Consider the following 17,235-nt stretch of genomic DNA (forward strand, 5'->3'; position numbering starts at 1 on the left):
GGTGAACTACTAGCACGACCTACTATCAGACTCATAAGGTCTTAGAAGCAAGTGGCAAGGACAGAAGGAGCTAGAAGCGATTTCTAAACTGAAATGCTACCTGAATTCGAGGCCAGCTGGGCGCCTGGTGTGCAGAAATGTAGAAAGGAAATCAATCAAGTGAGGGACGAGGCTGGCAAATGTTCTGATTCCTAATTTTACCTAAGACTGGCTTTGCCCCTGCAAATTTCAAGGCCACGAGGTCTGACGTCACCTAGGAGCGGCATCCCACGAGCCAGGAGCCCGGGACTGGCAGGAACGCAGGAGGTAGGGGCCAAGGGCTGTGACTGCAACTTTTTCTCGAAATCCCCCTGGGGGCCCAGAGTAGGGCGCTCCCCTACGAACTCATCACGTGCGCAGCCCAAGCGCTGCAAACCCGCGGAGGCCTGCGGTCCCGGGCTCCGGGGTGGTTTTTAGGGTTTTCTCTCTTTATTATTTCCCTTCTTGTTCTCCACAGTTGATGATTTTCTGCAGAAAAACGGCTGCGAAAAAGAACCTATTTCCAGTTCCCATCATTGCGATTTCCACATGGATGTGACGTTGGGCCCAGCTTCCGAAATGCCCAGGTGACTCACGCGGGGACACCCCGGGGCGGGGCGCAGGAGTTTCTCCGGCGGCAGGCGGGGCGGGGCGAGGCGAGGCGGGGCGGGGCGAGGCGGGGCGGGGCAGGGCGGGGCGGGGCGCAGGTCACCTCCCTCGCCTCCTGCGCCTCCCGCGCCTCCTGCGCCCCCTGGCGGCGGCGGGAATACCCCCCGAGTCCCGGCGCCGGGAGCCCGGCCCAGCGTCACGTGACTGGAAAGTCCCTGGGTGGAAATCCCCGGCTGTCCGCGGGCGGTAAAACAGAAAGGGAAAAAAGAGAACTGGCAGTCTGCAGCCTCCTCGGCGGCCAAGTGCAGCGAGCTAGGAGGCCGCGGGGGCGGAGCGGCGAGAGCGGCCGCCGAGAGAACTGCAGTGGCGGCGGCGGCCGCGGCGGCGGCGGCGGCGGCGGCGGCGGGCGAGATCCACACCCCCGGCCAGCCCGGCCGGCGAGCGAGCCCCGAGCCAGGCGTCCATGGGGCGCCGCCTCCACCCGGTCCCGACCCTGACCCGGACCCCAGCCTGCGGCGCGCGCCTGTCCTGACCTGCCCTTGGGATTTCGAGAGAGGATTGCGCAGCTCAGAGAGGTAACTGCCTCGTCCCCGTGCTATCTGCCACCGGCTCCCGGGGCGGGAGCTGCGGCTGCGAATTTGGCAGCGACCCGCAGGCGGGCCCCGTCGACCAGGCCTTGAGTTTACAGCGTTCCTGAAGGGGAGTTTGTTGGCCGTTTGTGCCCATTGCAGGTTCTGGACTGCTGGGAGTTGAGGTTGCCGTGCCAGATGTTGGGGGGTGACAGCCAGGCTTCCTCCAGCCAGCTGTTGCTTGCAGCTGATGCAGAGAACTTGAACTGCAGCTGCCTGGGGAAAGTGGCCCCGGGGCCGCTGGGTTGGGGGTGGTCGTTGATGTCTTTGCGGCGCGGCTTTTTTAGAATCAAACGCTGCATGCTTATGGCCACGTAGACCTTGCAGAATCGCTGTGGCTTCTTTCCAGATTGTGCAGCACCAGCCCAAAGGGTGGGATGTCGCAGGGGCAGCAAAGCCTGATGGGGTGGGGGGCCTGTCAGCTAACCTTTGCGGGGACAACTTGCAGACACTCGGAGTTCAGCAGCGTCGGAGAAGTGTGCATGTCGCAGGAGGTCGTCGGCCTGCCTGAGGGGGGTGGGTTACTCCAGTTTAGAGCATCTGCAGGCCCCTGCCCCCCAGTCAGACTGCCTTTGTCAGCCGGGGTCGTCCCACATCCTGCCACCTGGCCTTTCAGGAAAGCCGTGGTATTAAGTAAGGAAGGAGCTCAGCTCTTGTTGAGACCACTTTGTTTTCAGTTCTCCCTGCTTCCAATTTCCTTTCCTTGGAAAGCCGCTCTGGTCGAGTGTCTCAGGGTAGCCTCTGGGGAGAAACACTGTTTAAAGAGTCCTCTGGACCGCAAGTATTAAACAGGCAGTTACTGCTCTATTCTCGTTGTCTGCGGTGCTCCTGGCTTTTTTTCCCCAATTCTTTGTACAATTTTTGAATTTGGCGGGGGCGGGGGTTACTTTCTAAAAATTCAATGAGATATTTGTTGATAAAAGGGCAGTGAGGTAACAGAAATGTGAAAGAAATATTACAAGTAATATTGTATGTCTTTGCCTATAAGGACTTTACAATCGTAGCTCAGAAATTATCATAGGTCAGATTATTCCTTAATCTTAAATGTGGAGAAGTCCAAGTACTGGGTACTTGGGCACTTGTGCAGTGAGTTTTTATTTATTTTAAGGAGGCCATTCTGCAGGCTGTGCAAGGCTGAACCTATGAATGAGATGACACTGGGCTATCAAATCCTGACATTTGCATGTCTTGCCTATGGTTACGGCTCTCACTGAGAACTTTGCTGAAAGATCTTAGGTGCAGAAGAAAGTAATAGAAAAATCAGAAAAGCAAAAAGAGGCTGCACCTGGCTTGTTTCAAATCTTCCTCTTGCCTGCCTGTTTCCATGTGAGAGCAACAGGCACCACAACCACAGGTGTGGTGTTGTGAGACTGGCAAGGGGGCGGGTGTTGGAAGACCTGGCTTCCCGGCCAAGCGCTGCCCCTGGATGGCGTGGTTCCTACCTGAGCAGGACAGGTGCTTCAGCTGCCGTAGCTGGAGACAGAGATGGTCGCGTGATTTCAGGACGGGGAATGAGGTCATCTTTGATCTTTTAGCCTCAGCATCAAGCACAGCGCTCGGTGGTCAGGCAGTGGTAGTATGTGGTCAGGCCGTGCTTGTCAAGTGATGGATGGACAAATGAATGACATCGTGAAAGAGACTTCTCGTGTCACAAAGGGGAAGTGCGTGTGATTGTTTTGTCCCTTTGTTATGTCTGTGAGCCTGCCGTGATTTTGCCCAAATCCACCTGCAGGGAATGTCTGACATCAAAGGAGAGATTACCATTTGACCCAGAGAATGACTGACTTCTTCCAGGCATCATCCAGCAATCAGATGAGGAATCCCAATCTAAAACTACCACCAGAAAACTTAGAAGCAACCTTGGAGTCATCTAGCCCAAGTCTCTGTTCTGAGTGGGCTACGAGAATTTAGAGAATTTAGACCATTTTATCAGGGAGCCTAGACCCACCTAGGAGCGGCTTCCCAATAACCTAGGTTTCTTTCTTCCCCCTCTTACATAGGTTTACGTTCTTTCTCAGCTAGAGGCTTGCCCTGGCAAAAAGTATGATACAGAAGTGGGATTGACAACTGGGGTAAAACTTCCTAGGGACCCTCTTCATGCTCTGAAACTGTCTTTGTCTGGAAATTAGGATGGATGATAAGCACCCTGCTAAGGGCCAGTGAATTCAAGCCGGCTCTCCACACAGCTCTAGGATGTAGAGGTCCAAGGTTCTGTCAACTCACAGCATCGGTTGGAGATGCTGGGTTTTGCCCCACTCCTCTTTCATTTGCCCTGAGTGGCCCCTCTGGCTGAAATTTCTTTTCTTGTCTGCTTCCAGCCTTTCCTTTCTTTCTACCAGCTGATTATGCTTGAGGATTTCAGGGTGAAGACAGGGTGGGAAATGCATCAGTCTTGGTACCTAGAGGACGATAATAGAATTTGGTTGGCAGTTGTTCAAGCAGTGCAGCTCCAATATCTGCTCTTGCAAGTAGGATTTATTATTCTGTTATTATAACATTTCCTTTTCTTATGTTGTAAAGCTCAGTGGAGAGGTTCTGAAAGCCTGCTGACCGTTTGCTCTGAAAATTGCAAAGCATCTTGCTGGAAATAGGCTTTTTTGTTGTTTATAAAACATTCAGTTTTAGCTCTATATTACTAATACATTTTATAAATAAACTCTTTATACATATTTCTCCCTGGGACTAAAGAGGAAACTCCAGTCCACAGCCTCAGTGGCAGCATAAAATTGCAAGATTTTCCGCAAAATATTCACTGTCTTTCCAGTATGGGGAGGGAGTGCTTAAAAGCAATAAATCAACATTTTGCCTAAGAGCAACGATTGCTTGGTGGTCTTCTTAGAAGAAGAGCCAGACTTGTCAGGGCTACGTTGTGCCTGTAACTGGCATTCAGGGCTCTTAAAATTCAATTGCTGACCCAGAGTAGTATCAGAGTAGCATGGGAGCTTCATTCGGGTTATGGGGCAGAGTACCTGCTGCTGACAGGCTTGGCTCCCTGACAAACGTTACTGAAAACACGGGTTATTCCCCTCCCCCTCAGTACCCACTCCCCGCCTTCCTTCTCCTGTTTAGACTAATCTTTAAAAGTGATGTAACTTAAAACAGTCCAGTGTGAGTTAATCTTTGGGGCCAGCTAGTATCCTGGGAGTAGAGGTGACTAAGATCCTTTGCCTACCAATTAGGGTAATGACCAGATCAGACGCTGGGGTTTCCTGCAGGCAGGTGTATAAGAGTAATATCAAAGGCGAGCTAACGGAGTGGGGTTTTCTTTCCCTCCTCTTCAGATATAGCACAATGGCTGAGCAACTTCTTCCTCTGGCTTTGTATTTGAGCAATATGCGGAAAGCTGTGAAGATAAGAGAGAGAACTCCAGAAGACATTTTTAAACCTACCAATGGAATCATTCACCATTTTAAATCCATGCACCGATACACGCTGGAAATGTTCAGAACTTGCCAGTTTTGTCCACAATTTCGGGAGATCATCCACAAGGCTCTCATTGACAGAAACATCCAGGCCTCCCTGGAAAGCCAGAAGAAACTCAACTGGTGTCGGGAAGTCAGGAAGCTTGTGGCACTGAAAACAAATGGTAAGACATGCTTTTTTCCCGGGGGCAGTGGGGGCAGGGGTTTGACTCCCAGGGTGCTGGGTCCCCATTCATTAAAAGGTAACAGCCCCAGCCCAGCCCCAAATCACATCTCTCCAGGCCATAGACACCTTAGGACAGAGACTCTATAAGGGGCGTGTGATGAGAGCAGGCTTGTTTTATGGCTGTTTTAATTAAGGCTGTTTTCTAGTTGTGTGTATTAGAGAGCAGAGCACACTGAGGCTTGGGGAATGCATTTCTAGACACCATGCACCCATTAAGTGTATATGTCTGGTATGTATGTATGACTTCGGTATCTAATTCTTTTTGACTGTTTAATCATCTGTAAAATGCCCTTCCCTAGCCAGTAATGCAAATATTAAAAGGCTTTAAGTTCACAAGGAAAGCCTCGTGTGAAAATTGGTATTGTTCCCCACTGTCCTTAGAAAATGCTTACACTTCTTGAATCGATGGCATTTTATGGGTTAAGCAATAGCTGTTGTCAGTTCCTCCCTTACCTACGTTCGGTTGCCTGTGGTCCCATGATATGCACTAAAAAGATATTTGAGTTTCTTAGTGCAGATTTTAGGCCTCTACTTCATTATTTTTAGGGATTCCTAGTACTGAATTTCTTGCTACGTGTGCCTGTCTGCCCAATGGGCATTTATGACTGATAGCTGTTTCCTGCTCTAAGCTTTACTGTTTTGATTTTTAATTATTTCCTTTGAGCAGAGGTATGTGCATCACAGAAACATTCAAGCATACTGTTTCATGCAGGTCAAAATTCTGCTTTATAGATGTAGCTAATTATTACAAGAAGCGCGTAGACAACTAAATGCTTACAGTCTAGGTAAAAGCAGGAGTCTCTTGTCCTTAGATCAGTGACAGTCCTAAGCTATCCCAATCAAAATAATACGTCAAAGGGCAAAATAATACATCCTAGTTGACAATGAGATGATAAGAACATTAACTTAATGAAATTCATTTGTACATTCGCTTTGGCCATTTTTGACTTGGGTAACGTGGCATGATTGAGGGACATGCTTTTGGCTTTGGTTCTGGGGGTCAGGCGCAACACCTCAAGATTACTTTTATTTTTGAAGCACAGATTCTTAGAAACACAGAAAGAAAACTGGGGATTGCTAGTGTTTACATTGTTGTTGGCATTAAATCAAGTGATGCTTGGGAGCAGGTAATTATGTTAAGTCATCATCAAGGAGTTTGTATTCCTGACAGTTTATGGTTTTAACTCTCTCCTATTTTGTTGCAAAAAGAGGTGGAGTCAGCTTTGGGAAAGTTGGAAACAAAGAGATTCTTCCAAATTAGAAATATGGTAGAAAGAGAAAATCCATATTATGAACAGAATTAACTGAGATTTTAGGTCTAACTTGCTGCAGTCCCTTAAAGAAAAATGGATATAATGTAAAGAGTAAACACTTGTTTTGCAAAGATATGTCACTTAAATCCAGGATTCATGCTACAAATAAGACTACGAAATCAGGTGTATTTTGATATCGTTTTCTGGGAAATCGAGATTTTTAGGCTCAGAATCCTTTTATTTCCCCACTTGCACGAAAATTCCTTAAAATTCTGGAAAAGGAAGACAAGGTATTTAGGGGAGGGAGGAAAACAAATGACTTTTCCTCTCTGATTTTATTAGCAGCGTTGTTTTTTAAGCCTGCCCCCAGTAGGAGGGTTCTACGGAGTCAGTGGTCTGTTTGGGGAGGGGTGATTCACAAGTTCGCATTTGAGGATATGAGACTGTGGTGTATGAGGAAGGGAGTAGGAGGCATAAAATTGAAACTTCATGTGAAAAATCCCAGCGTCTATTGGCTGCCGCGATTTCACTTGTATAATGAGTAGCCTGATTCCAGCTCACCCTGACCACACCCACTTGGAAAGTCCAGGGTGCACTTCGCAGTTTAAATGTCTACACATCAGAACAAAAAGTACAATGGCTGTTGCTCAATTGCTAGTCAAATAACTTAGCACTGGGGAATTCCAGATGTTGCTTAGGGAATTTTATGCTGCTGCATCTCAATAAAGAACTGAAAGTAAGCACAAGAAGAAGAAAAAAAGCCTTATCTTTGCTCTAGATTTTGCAAAGGGGAAATTTCAACAGTGCAATTGTTGCCACACTTCTGCCAAGACACACGGCTTAAGCGATCTTTTTTGTTCGTTTGTCTAAATGCTGGTTTTTCTAAGTGCGTAAATTGAAGGGATACTGGCTGTGGCCATATATTTGAGGGTTTTTTTTGTTTTTGGTTGGGTTTTTTTTTTTCTGTTTGACTATAATTAAAATATGGTAACATTTCAAGTAACTTTATTGCCCTGTAGAGCAGTGTAAGAAACCAGTTGAACTTTTCTTCATGAAAAACAGTTATGCACTTGCCAAAGGAGACTAAGGAGTTAACTTTTTAATGTTAAACATCCCTCCAAAACGTTTATTCTTTGGAGGTCAAAGAATGCAGGCTCGTGAATTGTGGATTTTAAGCTATGAAAGTAACAAAGTGATGGAATAAAATTAGACCTGTCTTTTTCTCAGAATGCTCAGTATTCTGAAAATGCCAGTAAACAATGAATTATGTTTGAAATGCAGCCACCCAGGCCCTCGTTAGCTCTGTGAAAGAACTCCGTGATTGCTGACAGACGGGTTCACTCAAGGCATTGCTAGGGAGCGGGGGCCAGCAGGCAGTAGGTAACTGTGTATTCTCAGTCCCAGCTTACAAATGAGAAGAGGAAACTCCCAGGCCCCCAGAACTGCAGTGGGATGGTCAAGCCACTCAGTCATAGCTAGACTGTCCCTGTCTAGTAGATGGAGCCCAACCAGCTTCCTGGTTTGAGCGTGTTGCCCTGTGTAGGGTCACAGAGTAATAGTGCCAGCGTCTTAGCCAGAAAATCAAGGAATGTTAGCGAGGGATGGACTTTAGAGATCATAATCCGATGCCCTCATTTCACAAAGAGGAAAAATACTCTCAGAGGTTAAGGAATTTCCCTCCAATGTCATCTAATCTAGTTAGGGCAGAGCCAGCCTGGAACCAAGGTCTCCTGACTCTCAGTCCCTGGTTCCCTGGCTCTGTTAGGATCATTCATTTAAAATACAAGTGAAAAGAATGATATTCACCTTAAAGCCGTCATTGCCTTGTGGAATGTTACCACTTGGCCCTTTGACTAAATAATGAAGCCCTTTGCATTTCTCCCAAGCCTCCCATTGGGTCCCTGATGGTAGCAGTAAGGCTCATTTATTCCAGAAAGCTTTTCCGGGCCTTAGATGTGGATGGCTTGAATTTGCCCCGCTTCTGTCCGCAGGCGACGGAAACTGCCTCATGCACGCTGCTTCCCAGTACATGTGGGGTGTTCAGGACACAGACCTGGTCCTGAGGAAGGCGCTCTTCAGCACCCTCAAGGAGACTGACACGCGCAACTTCAAATTCCGCTGGCAGCTGGAGTCTCTAAAGTCTCAGGAATTCGTGGAAACAGGACTTTGCTACGATACCCGGGTATGTTGTGTATCCCCGTCAGCATCTGTGGACGGAGCTCCATGGAGGGAAAAGGGTACCTTAGGCCGGTCCCTGCTCTCAGGGAGCGTTTGATTTGCCAGGTCATGTGAACTTGGCAAAGCGGAGTCAATGGAAAACACCAGAAACCTCCTGTGGGATGATCCCCAGGCTTTGACACTGCGGGGAGACTCCCGGGCAGGAGCTTCCCAGCTGGAGAGTCATTTTAGCACGTTCTTTCTGATCAGGGCCTTCCCTGTGGTGTTTTGGTTAGCTTTCAGTTTGATTACCCTTTGCATGCTTTGCTGAGCCAGCCAATCAAATTCAGGTGGTGCCTCCCATCTTCAGTCACAAGTTTGGGATTTTTGTGCACCTTCGGATGGGGGGCTTCGAGGTCATGCCTCATCAGGGATTTTTTCTGAAAGCAGGTGCTGTCCCCATCCTCCCCTACTTTTGAATTTGCCTTGCTAGTGGAAAAAAGTAAAGGAAGAAAACCAAAATGGGGAAAACAGGGTGACTGTTTGAATGATGATTTAGAGAAAGGGGAAAAGTAAGCTGAGTGCTGTAAATAAACAATTACAGAGTGAAGCCAGAATTGTCTCAGAGTGCAGAGTACGCTCAATCGTTTCGCTCTCCCCCCTCAGAATTGGACTGATGAGTGGGACAACCTTGTCAAAATGGCATCCACAGACGCCCCGGCAGCCCGGAGTGGGCTTCAGTATCATTCACTGGAAGAAATACATGTATTTGTCCTTTGCAACATCCTAAGAAGGCCCATCATTGTCATTTCAGGTGAGATGCTTGCAGATGGCTTATCTGTATTTAAGTTTATTTATTACTTATTTTCAGCTGCTTTAGCTCTTGGGAAGGTCCACACCACCGAAGTTGTAGGCGATTATAGCTAATGGAATCCTATGGAAGTCACGGAGGGCCTTATTTTTCCTTTCTCTTTCCTTAAACAGACAAAATGCTGAGAAGTTTGGAATCGGGTTCCAATTTCGCTCCTGTGAAGGTGGGCGGAATTTACTTGCCACTCCATTGGCCTGCCCAGGAATGCCACAGATACCCCATCGTTCTCGGCTATGACAGCCAACACTTCGTACCCCTGGTGACCCTGAAGGACAGTGGACCTGGTGAGAAAACTGAGCATCTGTTCACATTTGTAACTGCTGGTAGATACCAGTACACCCTGTGCCTACTGAACGTCAGGGTTCACTCTTTTGCTCCTTATTGAAATAGTGTCATTTAAGTATATTAGTTTTATTTAAATACAGTAATCTGTCATTTATTTGATTAGCAGCAGTAAAGCAGTGACAGTAATCATAATGCCCCTCCCTGCCTTTTTGTGTTTAGTTTGGAAAGTACTTTCAGCATGTTAGTGGCAAGTAGGAGATACATGTGTATGGCATATTAAGGCACACAGAACCCTTAATATAGTGCCTGACATGAGGCAGGTAAATGGTGGTTTAGCTATTACTGTGATAGCTTAATGTGGAATGAATAAGGCACTGGGTAAGTACTTTGGATACATTATTCTATCTATTTCATCCTCACAGCATCCCTGTGGATGCTGTAAGCACTGGTAACCTTATTTTACAGATAAGACACTGGAAGCTCAGAGAGGTTAAATAATTTGCCTGATATCACAGAGCTGGATAGTGGCAAGTCAGGATTCGAACTCAGGTCCATCTGATTCTGAAGTGTGGGAATTTGACCAATACGATTCACTGCCTCCAGGCCTCTAAATATTCTGTGAGCTTCCTGGAAACAGTACATTTTCTATTAGAGTTCAGCACAGTTTGTTTCCACATTTGATTTTGTGGCTAGATAATACTTTTCCACTCTGTAATTATATCCTTTCTGCATTTTCAAAATGTAGTCATTATATACATGGCCTCACACATAATCTCATGCAGTAGGATTGTATTTGGCTTATGTGTTACTTTTTTTTCCCTCAGAAATTCGAGCTGTCCCACTCGTTAACAGAGAGCGGGGAAGATTCGAAGACTTGAAAGTTCACTTTCTGACAGATCCTGAGAATGAGATGAAGGAAAAGCTGCTCAAAGAGTACTTGACGGTGATAGAAACCCCAGTCCAAGGCTGGGACCATGGCACCACCCATTTAATTAACGCTGCAAAGTAAGCAGTTTGTTTTTAGCACCATCGTTTGTCATCTTCCGCTGTTTTTACTTCAGCCACAGAGGCTGCTGCCACCCCAAAGCTCAACAGTAAAGATATTTGAAGCCAGTTTCCTCCAATGTGAAACAAATTCAGAGGCTTGTATGAGAGTGAAAGACATTCATTTCAGGCAGTACTGGCTTTGCTTTCAAATGGGAACAAGCAGCTTATCTGTAATGATTTTCCTGCCTGTTTGGATGTGAGAGTCGGAACTGTGGCTTCTAAAAGGGTGTTTACATCAAGGGTTGGTTTTTTTTTAATTGCCCTAGTGCTAGACCAGCAAGTGAAAATTCTTGGAAACAAAAGCCTCTTTCTCTTGGCTTCTGGGTAAGGCAGACGCGTCAGACACAGACTGAGCTGTCAAATGTTTAAGGTTGCAGACACATGACTTTGCCACAGGGAGAAGGGAGGAGAGACCCAGGGTGCAGGTTGTACAGGTATCGAAATTGTCAGTACTGGCTTTATGATAAAGAGATGCCTGTTTCCTAGAATTTGAAAGACACAAGAAAAGACCGAGAAGGCCTAAGAGAATCGGTTTCTCCAAGTGGAGATGGACAAATTACAGAGTCAGAAGTCAGAACGTAGCACCTGGGGGTGTGTCCACCTCTTAGTGACCGCTCCTGCAGTTAACGCTAATAGGAACCAGGTGTACGGTGAAAATTAGTAACAGCAGAATTCAGAACACAAAGTTCCAGCGTAGTTAGTGCTATAAAGTAGGCTAGTCTCAAATGAATACCCTGAATAATATTTCACTAGAAATTTAGTCTCTGAGAAGTTAGAAAATAAAAGTGACATTTTCAAAAAAGAATAGAGTAATGAAGTGTGGTGGCAGCCCCTGCACATCTCTTTCCTTAGAATTATCTGTAATTTGGGGTGAACCAAAATTGATCAAATAAAATTGTGATTCTGGAAATAATGACATCTTCTCAGCAGGATTGGCCTGTGCTGTGTTAGAGATGTAAGCTCTATCACAGGCTGCAGTTCAGTGAACAGTTACAAGGTTATTGCTGCGATCCACATTCTACAAGTTCGCTCTCTGAGCTGATGATGTAAAATTGTGTGTCTGTGTGTGTGTCTGTGCACAGCCGTAGTCTCACATTTCCCTTTTGGTCTTTAGGTTGGATGAAGCGAACTTACCAAAAGAAATAAATTTGGTAGATGATTACTTTGAACTTGTCCAGCATGAGTACAAGAAGTGGCAAGAAAATAACGAGCAGGGGCGGCGAGACACGCACCCTCCGAATCCTTTGGAACCTTCCATCCCCCAGCTTTCTCTCATGGACATAAAATGTGAAACACCCAACTGCCCTTTCTTCATGTCCATCAACACCCAGCCGTTTTGCCACGAGTGCTCGGAGCGGCGGCAGAAGAACCAGACCAAAGCCCCGAAGCCCAACTCCAAGCCAGGCCCCGAGGCGCTCCCCGGCCTGGCACTCGGGGCCTCTCGGGGCGAAGCCTGGAGCCCCGAGGAGCCCTCCGGGGGCCCCCACTCGGCCCCTCCGACGGCGCCCAGCCTCTTCTTGTTCAGCGAGACTACGGCCATGAAGTGCAGGAGCCCCGGCTGCCCTTTCACGCTCAACGTGCAGCACAACGGATTCTGCGAGCGCTGCCACCACGCCCGGCAGCTGAACACCGGCCAACCCGTGGACCCCGCACCCCACCTGGACCCCAGCAAGTGCCGGGCCTGCCTCCAGGATGTCACCAGGACGTTTAACGGGATCTGCAGCACTTGCTTTAAAAGGGCTACGGCCGAGCCCACCTCAGACCTCGGCTCCAGCATCCCACCTGCCTGTCACCAGCGCTCCAAGTCCGACCCCTCACAGCTCATCCCAAGCCTCTCCCCTCACTCCTGTCGCCGGGCCGGGGCCGAGGCCCCCTCCGGCTGCCACTCCCCAGCCACGCGGACACCAGGGGACAGGACTGGGACGAGCAAGTGCAGGAAAGCGGGGTGCATGTATTTTGGGACTCCAGAGAACAAAGGCTTTTGCACGCTGTGTTTCATTGAGTACAGAGAAAATAAACGTGAGTAAGATAATGGATTTCCCTAACCCCCATTCCAAAGCCCATCCAGAAGGCGGTTTGCTCCTGAACCTCAAAAAGGGAACCCCTCTGTGCCGCAGGGTAGAGTGTGGTTGGCAAAGGGAGACAGTCACGGTGGCTCTGCCAGTGCACGTGGAGACAAAAGGCCCAGACTAGCATGCGCTAAGACCCAAAAGCACCCAGTAGGTAGAGTTCAGAGAATTTGTTTTTATAAAGTCACACGGTGTCATGTGTATAAGATGGAGTTTAAGCTAGACTTCTTTTGAAACTTCGGCATCATAGAGAAAACGCAAAACCTGAAGAGCAGTAGGTAGAAAGAAGGGGTCTCCGCTGACATTGTAAGAACACGTGCTTTTAGAAATTGCAGATTTTGAAAGAAGGACAGGCAGTTAATATCTCAGTTCTGTAACTGTGGTCGAACTGTGTAGCAGGTTCATAAGCAAGAAGTTTGTAAAGTCAGAGATGTTTCAGTAATGGTACTATTATTGTGTGTTACTTGCCGAGCTTCTAGGAGGCTGCTCTCATGGGTACAGCGAAGAGTGGCCTCATCTGTATGTGCAGGACCCTGTTTGTTTCTCTGTGTCAGTGTCTCTCTGCTCAGTGACCCATATGTGTTGCTGATTAGCCTCATCTCTCTTCTAGATTTTGTCGCTGCCTCAGGGAAAGCCAGTCCCACAGCCTCCAGGTTCCAGAATGCTGTCCCCTGTCTGGGGAGGGAGTGTGGTGCCCTGGGAAGCACTGTGTTTGAAGGATACTGTCAGAAGTGTTTCATCGAAGCTCAGAATCAGAGATTCCATGAAGCAAAAAGGACTGAAGAACAACTGGTGAGACATTCCCCTCTTCTGTGGCCCGGCCTCCTCGCTGGAGCAGTTTCTTCCGGCTGTGATATGCAGCCTCTCCTACCTGCCAAGTTCCAGGGAAGAATTGGGGGGAAGTCACTGTGGCCCCCAGGATTGGAAGCACAGCAGTTCCTATTGATTTTCATGGCCTAAGTTTACTACAGAATTCATTTTAAGTGGCATATAAAATCATCTGTAGAATAAAACCTCTTAAGGCCTCCAAAGAGCCAGATGGCCATGAGAGACTTCTTGGGTTTGCAGTAGAAGCACAGACATCTAAGTGGCCGGCAGCCTTTCTTAAGTAACCCTCTATCATGAGATGGAAGCAGGAGGCGCAGGGCATCCCAGGGCCTCCACTTACTGACGTACGAGAAAAGCAGGCACTAATTAAGAAGCACCTCTTCCGTTGGCTGTGGAGTGGTAGGGACTCTGTCTAGATGAAGGCAGCATAGTGTTAATACAAATGGAAGTGAACTGGGCCGGCATTTGCCAGCCTCCCTCCTGGGATTGGTGCTTCCGCTTGACCTCCCAGGAGCCTGATCTGTTTTCATGGGTTGGTGAGGAAAGGTCCTTGGAGACTCCTGTCCCCTTGGTTAGGCAGACACTCTTCACCCCACAGAGCCCTTTGTAGGATCCCCGCTGTTCAAAGAGACAGCACTGCTCTCCCTGAGAAAAGTGAGCAATGGTTTTTTCTGCTCTCTCTCCACCCAGAGATCCAGCCAGCGCAGAGACGTGCCCCGAGCCCCCCAGAGCGCCTCCAGGTCCAAGTGCGCCCGCGCCACCTGCAGGAACGTCCTGGCCTGCCGCAGCCAGGAGCTCTGCTTGGAGTGCCAGCCGCTCAGCCAGCGAGCGGGCCCGGGCCCCCGGCGGCCAGAGCTCGTCCCCGAGGAGCCCCCCACGCAGCGCTGCCGGGCCCCCGCCTGCGACCACTTCGGCAATGCCAAGTGTAACGGCTACTGCAACGAGTGCTTTCAGTTCAAGCAGATGTACGGCTGACCCGAAGCTGGCAGGCCCACCCCAGCCCAGAGCGGCCTGGAGCCTTAGCCAGCGTGGTGCTATGCTCTCAGTGCCCTGGTGCCACCGGAGGGTCTGTCCCTGCATGGAGTGTCTCTAAACAGGGGAGGAAAGACACACTCAGTCACGGCCAGGAATCTGAGCGAAGCATGTGACCGGCAGCAGGTGGTGTCGGATTCAGCCCGGGGTCCTCCCCTTCTCCTCCCAGGCAGAAGGCCAGGAACTTCATGGACTTCATACCAGGGCCAGGACTGCTTCATCACCTTCCGAGGAAAGGGAAAAGACACACAGTTCAGAGCTGTTCCCCTGCCCTCCATCAGCATCTCTCAGAGACAGGGAGGCGGAGCCTCGGGGCCGCAGGCCCTCTGCCAGAAGTTCGGGAAGCCCAGGCGAAGTGGACAGATTCCGGGGTCAGTCGGTGGTGGTTTTTCCCTGCCTGCCTTGTTCCTTTCCCACAGACACGGCAGAAGCAGAACCATCCACGGACTGTGATTCTGACGCTGCTGAGACCAAACACATTTGTGATGAAAAGCCAACCTGCTGCTCTTTACGATATGCACCTTTTAAGACTCAGAATAAGTCAGTGGGCAGAAGGGTACCTCTTTTGGTTATCACTGTCTTTACTTCTCAAGGTTAGCTTGAACTGAGGTGTGCATAGAGATATATTCATATATAATGTCCCCTTATATTATGTATGAGGGAATTTTTTTATGTTGAGATGCTGCCCTAGAGGTTTAAGTAAGAAGACTGAATAATAATAACCTATTTTCTGGTTGTTGTTGGGGCAGGCACCTCTTCTATACACATGAACTCAACCAGCTACCTTGTTAAAAGGAGCTCCGTGTATGTCTGTCAGTCACTTTATTTATTTTATTGCAAACTTTAAGGTTATTTAAGTGAAGATCTCTCTTCTGGTCTGAGCAACATGCTGTACTGTTTTCTTGAGACATCATATTTGCTTTCAGTCACATCACAGACCCAGGCAAGTTCCTGACCACAGTGGGGGAGTCGGGCTCTTCCTTGCACTTCGATTGCCTTCCCTGGGAAAGAAGGAATTGCATCTGTAGGAAATTCATTAAAATCTCACGCTTCTTCATGAAACTTTGGCTAGTGCCACCTCCCAGGCCCTCAGTAAGAAACCGCACTCCGTGTTGTTTAAATGCTTCTGTGTATCCTACCTCCTTAGAGAGATGATTGGGAAGGAACCGGGATGAGATTGGACAAAGTCACTGGAAAAGATGTTGCCTCTCTTTGCTATGTCACTGCTGTGTCCTGGGGTGCTGGGCAGCGACCTTGTGTCCAGTGGCCCCTAAACATTGGGATAGCAAAGTCTTAATACCTTGAGTAAGCAGAAATTTCTTACTGTGCTTAGCCTATAATTTCTCTGTGTGCTTTGTGTTGCTGTCATACTTGTTCTAGAAAAAAGGGAGGGGAAACACATTTTCCCAGAGGTAAAGGCTGCTATTTTGTGTTTGTTTGTGTATTTGGTATTCTGACCTGAAAGTCTTGGCTCTCTATAACTCTCCATGGTCTTTACTTGTACTGTGTGATGTGTTTTCCCCTTGGAACACCATAAACCTTTTTCCTTCACATAACCTTTATAATTTCTTTCTAAATTGTTCAAATAAACATCAGTTTTCTTCACCTAGTTCTTTTAAAGTTGCTGTTTTACTATTTTATGTGTTTCAATATTTTCATCCTTAATGTGAAAAGTGGAAATATTTATACTTATTATAGAAAGCATTTGAAATTTGCACATTTAGTTGTCTGATAGAAAACTGTCGGCTCTGTGTTGGCTTTTTTCAAGATTCCTTAAATTGAAATGTAACTTTTCACAAAAGTCAATATTAAAAAATAAATTATTTAAGAACAAATTTTGATGTGTTTTGTTTATGAATGCTGAAAGGAAAAGGCCCAGATATTAAGACCATGTTTCTCAAATAATTTTATTTCAAGTTACACCCGAGCAGGGGATACATCTCTCACCCATGGATAGTAAGAGACCTGACCTTGAAGGGTAAGGCATCTGGTTTAAAAATGAGGACACAGAGGCCCAGAGGGGAGTGGGGAACACCTGCCAGTGCCCGTTCCTGCAAGATGCTAGGTACCTGTGCTCCTCAGATGGTTCCTGCCCTGAGCCTTTGTAAAGTGCAGCAAGAGAAGACAAGAGGGAGAAGCAGAGAGAGAAAGAAAGAAATTAGAGGGAGAGGAAGGAGAAGTGATGTGAGACTTCTCGGGTCAGACCTTAGAAGAGATGACCTATGGCTGTGTTGGCCACAAGCACTGGCAGCACATGACCTGGGAAGTTAGTTATAAGTGGCTCATTCTTCCACCCCATACAAATGTACCCACAGAGGACTGATTCTGGAAGGCTGTGCAACTCCTGGAACCTTTTTTTATTTTTAAGCTCCCCCAAGAAGCTTCTGACCATCAGCCAGATTTTAGAACAATGCATTTAAAAAATATTTATAGTATTTTTAAACCTACTGTGGGAACTTCTAACGTACAAGAAAGTAGAGAGGAGTGCAGTGAACCCCCATATATCCATCATCCAGTTTCAACAGTTACCGACATTTTGCCAAGTTTATTTCATTTTTCATTTTTTTTTCTGGGTTATTTCAAAGCAAATTCCAAATATTGTGTCCTGACACAAATACATCAGTGTGCATCTCTAATTGATAAGAATCTGTTCTTTTTACATAACCACCACTGTTAACACTTAGCTAAATGATTTTTTAAACAATCCAATCCTAAGTATGTATTCTAATTTCTCAGATTGTCAACTATACAGACACTTGTTGCTTTTGATTGCTAACATTTCTTAAAAC

The 17,235-nt window shown here is 47.4% G+C and overlaps 1 protein-coding gene across 2 annotated transcripts; it reads left to right on the forward strand.

Annotated features, from left to right (window-relative positions):
• The first annotated feature begins 876 nt into the window (after window positions 1–876).
• On the forward strand, window positions 877–16,281 carry TNFAIP3 (TNF alpha induced protein 3). 2 transcript variants are annotated; one of them, XM_032485018.1, is made up of 9 exons: window positions 877–1,202; window positions 4,538–4,842; window positions 8,149–8,339; window positions 8,981–9,128; window positions 9,299–9,469; window positions 10,295–10,475; window positions 11,632–12,536; window positions 13,197–13,378; window positions 14,105–16,281. In XM_032485018.1, exons 2-9 carry the CDS (start codon window positions 4,548–4,550, stop codon window positions 14,387–14,389), a joined length of 2,358 nt encoding a protein of 785 aa, XP_032340909.1. In that variant the 5' UTR covers window positions 877–1,202; window positions 4,538–4,547; the 3' UTR covers window positions 14,390–16,281. The 2 variants fall into 2 exon arrangements, with proteins under 2 accessions (XP_032340909.1, XP_006188551.2); XM_006188489.3 differs by lacking the exon at window positions 877–1,202 and having other exon boundaries at window positions 4,398–4,842.
• The last annotated feature ends 954 nt before the right edge of the window (window positions 16,282–17,235 follow it).

This window comes from Camelus ferus, chromosome 8, assembly GCF_009834535.1.
Source record: "Camelus ferus isolate YT-003-E chromosome 8, BCGSAC_Cfer_1.0, whole genome shotgun sequence".
In the NCBI taxonomy this organism is placed as follows: domain Eukaryota; kingdom Metazoa; phylum Chordata; class Mammalia; order Artiodactyla; family Camelidae; genus Camelus; species Camelus ferus.

Excerpts from the sequence above, each read along its gene's own strand:
- TNFAIP3 (XM_006188489.3), top strand. The coding sequence starts at position 4,440 with ATGACCAGATCAGACGCTGGGGTTTCCTGCAGGCAGGTGTATAAGAGT. Across the intron at positions 9,129-9,298 it reads GCCCATCATTGTCATTTCAG|ACAAAATGCTGAGAAGTTTG; the intron begins GTGAGATGCTTG and ends TTCCTTAAACAG. Across the intron at positions 10,476-11,631 it reads CATTTAATTAACGCTGCAAA|GTTGGATGAAGCGAACTTAC; the intron begins GTAAGCAGTTTG and ends TTTGGTCTTTAG.